At 32.7% G+C, this 3,779-nt stretch overlaps 1 protein-coding gene across 1 annotated transcript in view; it reads left to right on the top strand.

Annotated features, from left to right (window-relative positions):
* Nucleotides 1-337: 337 nt before the first annotated feature.
* Nucleotides 338-3,779, top strand: part of LOC107663497 (E3 ubiquitin-protein ligase UHRF1-like) — a gene marked incomplete at its 3' end in the record, with an annotated part of 6,933 nt that continues 3,491 nt past the window's right edge. The window contains exons 1-4 of the mRNA XM_016453729.1: nt 338-476; nt 582-768; nt 3,314-3,437; nt 3,522-3,629. Coding sequence (XP_016309215.1) covers nt 338-476; nt 582-768; nt 3,314-3,437; nt 3,522-3,629 — 558 coding nt within the window. The remainder of the gene's footprint in view (nt 477-581; nt 769-3,313; nt 3,438-3,521; nt 3,630-3,779) is intronic.

Here is a 3,779-nt window from a genome sequence, read left to right as displayed (position 1 = left end):
AGAAATTTTATTTTGTCTAAAATTTAAAATTGTTTTTAATTTAAGTTGTTTGTATAATAAATATTACAAAATTGTTACATTAAGCTCTACAATCATTTGTAGATTTGTGTACATCCCTCAAAGTATTTGAAAAACATTTTTTATGCAAGAATGAATATGTAAAATGTTTGTAAAGCCACTTTTTATAGAAGTTGTTACCTTCAGCAGAACAAATTTGCACTAATTCCTTGTGAAACCAGTGTGCTAATTGCTGTTGAACAAATTGGATATTTAAAATTGCATTGGTTCCACTATAAATGTCTTGCTGTTCATTTTTATTAATTTTTTTTCGTTTGCAATGTTTGTCCACACTTTCTACAGAGATGCTGGCGATTCTCTCAACGACTGTCGCATCATGTTCGTAACCGAAATCTACAAGATCGAGGAGCCGGGAAGTTCGGAGGGTCCAGGAGCCTCTTCTGACAGCCCTCTCAAGAGTGAGTCTGACTTTGTGTCGTTTCGAACCTACATTTCAATTTTGCGGTATTCGGACGCAGTATGTTGAGCGCAAACTATAAGGTGCCTCGTTTCTGTCAAATCAGGGTCGAACGGACCCGAGTGCAAGGTCTGCAAAGACGACCCGAAGAAGAACTGCCGCATGTGCAACTGTCACGTTTGCGGCGTGAAGCAGGATCCCGACAAACAGCTGCTGTGCGACGAATGCGACATGGCTTTTCACACCTACTGCCTGAACCCACCGCTCACCACCATCCCTGAGGACGAGGACTGGTATACGAGTTAATCTAATAGTTTTGTCCAAAGCAGCGACAAATCAACTCAAACTCAACCTTCTGGTGAAGTCAAAAAACTCGCAAAGTTTGTCTCAAATTTATCTACGAACTTAAGTATTTTAATTGTATAATGAAGAAAGTTTGTTATAGTTAACATTTTTCATACAAATTTGTTTATACAAGATTTAAATACGTTAAAGATATTTAAAACAATAACATAGCTTAGTGTAACAATCTCTAAAATTGCTGAATTTGTAACAATAAATAAATAAAATAAGAACAAAAAATTTAATCTTGAGGGATTTGAACCAACAACCTTCTGGTGACGTCAAAAAACTCACAAAGTTTGTCTCAAATTTATCTATGAACTTCAGTATTTTAATTGTATAATGAAGGAAGTTTATAGTTAACATCTTCCATACAAACTTGTTTATACAAGATTTAAATATGTTAAAGATATTTAAAACAATTACGTAGCTTAGTGTAACAATCGCTAATATTATTTGTAAATTGCTGAATTTGTGTAAATCGCTCGTAAACTGTTCGTAAAACCGTTCTTGTGACGAAGTCTGGTAAATTAGTTCTCCGTCACTAATTGCTCGTTTAATACGTTCTTCCAAAGTAACAATAAATTGACTCTTGAAGGATATGAACCAACAACCTTCTGGTGACGTCAAAAAACTCACAAAGTTTGTCTCAAATTTATCTACGAACTTAAGTATTTTAATTGTATAATGAAGAAAGTTTGATAATTTCCATACAAATTTGTTTATTCAAGATTTAAATGTTAAAGATATTTAAAACAATTACGTAGTTTAGTGTAACAATCTCTAAAATTGCTGAATTTGTAAATCGCTCGTAAACTGTTCGTAAAACCATTCTTGAAACGAAGACTGGTAAATTAGTTCTCCTTCACTAATTATTAATTTAATACGTTCTTCCAAAGCAGCAACAAATCGACTCTTGAGGGATTTGAACCAATAACCTTCTGGTGATGTCAAAAAACTCACAAAGTTTCTCAAATTTATCTACGAACTTAAGTATTTTAATTGTATAATGAAGAAAGTTTATAGTTAACATTTTCCATACAAACTTGTTTATACAAGATTCAAATATATGAAAGATATTTAAAACAATTACGTAGCTTAGTGTAACAATCTCTAAAATTGCTGAATTTGTGTAAATCGCTCGTAAACTGTTCGTAAAACCGTTCTTGTGACGAAGACTGGTAAATTAGTTCTCCGTCACTAATTGCTCGTTTAATACGTTCTTCCAAAGCAGCAACAAATCGACTCTTGAGGGATTTGAACCAACAACCTTCTGGTGACGTCAAAAAAAAATTCTCTTAAATTTAGCTACAAACTTAAATATTTAAATTGTATAATGAAGAGAAAGTTCACTGTAGTCCACTTTGATCATAAAGTTTTGTTTATGCAGTGTTTAAAAATAAAGATCTCAATTACATAGATTTGTTACACTTGGCTCTAAAATGGAATAAATGGAATGTACAAAGTGTAAAACATTCTCGCAACAAGGACTAGTAATTAAGTTCTGCATCACTAATGACTCATCTTTTATCTAATATGTTCATTCAAAGCAACAATAAATACTCTTAAGGGTTTTGAAACAACAACCTTGTCAACATCCAACTTGTTAGCTTTAACTGTGGTTTCATGCTTAAAGTTTGTCTTGTAAATTTGTCTACAAACGTAAATATTTTAATTGTATAATGAAGAAAATTCATTAGTTAACTAACTCTTATCATACAGTTGTTTATACAATATTTAAATATATTAAAGATATTTAAAATAATTACATAGATTTGTTAAACTAAATTCTAAAATAATTTGCAAATTGTTAAATTTGTGTAAATTGCTCAGTGTTCATAAAACCATTCTTGCGACAAGGACTGGTAAACAATTTCTCCGTAACCAATTAATCACTCATTTATCTAATACATTCCTCCAAAGCAACAAAAAAATTGACTCTTGAGGGATTTGAACCAAAAACCTTCTGCCAAAATCAAAAAACTTGTTAGCTTTAGCTCTATTTTCATGTTCGCAAAGTTTGTCTCAAATTTATCTACAAACTTAATTTAATTGTATAATGAAGAAAAAAGTTAATGGTTAACATTTGCATACAATTTTGTTTATACAATATTTAAATATTAAAAGTATTTAAAACAATTACATAGTTTGGTGTAACAATCTCTGTCATTTGTAAATTGATGAAATTTGTGTAAGTGTTCATAAAACCATTCTTGTGACGATTTCTCCACTAATTACTCGTCATTTATCTAATACTTTAATTCAAAGCTACAATAAATCGACTCTTGAGGGATTTGAACCAACAACCTTCTGGCAAAATTAATATGTAAAATGTTTGTAAAACTACATTATATTAAGTTTTTGCCTTCAGTTAGTGAAACAAATTTGCGTTAATTGCTCATGAAACCATTGCGCAAATTGTCGATGAGCAAATAAAAAAAAATAAAAAATAAAATTTGAAACGTGTCGATTCCACTATAATTGTTTTTTTCGCAGGTATTGTCCTGAATGCCGTAACGATGCCAGCGAGGTGGTTCTGGCTGGAGAGAAGCTGAAGGAAAGCAAGAAGAAGGCCAAGATGGCGTCTGCGAGCTCGTCCAGTCAGAGGGACTGGGGGAAGGTGCGTTTCAGACGGACGCATGCGCAAACAGAGGTGGGATTGGTTCAGATGAAGTGTTTATGAGCCTGCTGTCTCATTTGGCAGGGTATGGCGTGTGTCGGCCGCACTAAACAGTGCACCATCGTTCCCTCCAACCATCACGGCCCCGTTCCTGGAGTCCCAGTGGGAATGCTGTGGAAATTTAGAGTGCAGGTGTGCATCTCTGATCTGCTCGAGTTTATCTTGTTTATGGTCACGAACCCTAGAAAGTGTTTTATTTAAAAAATTTGAATTTATTATTTTTTTTAATAATATTTTTTTAATTTATAGTTTCCATTATTAGTTTAATAATTGAGTAAAAGT

Source organism: Sinocyclocheilus anshuiensis, unplaced genomic scaffold, assembly GCF_001515605.1.
Source record: "Sinocyclocheilus anshuiensis isolate Anshui unplaced genomic scaffold, SAMN03320099.WGS_v1.1 scaffold16255, whole genome shotgun sequence".
In the NCBI taxonomy this organism is placed as follows: domain Eukaryota; kingdom Metazoa; phylum Chordata; class Actinopteri; order Cypriniformes; family Cyprinidae; genus Sinocyclocheilus; species Sinocyclocheilus anshuiensis.
This window is presented reverse-complemented; position numbering and strand designations above follow the sequence as displayed.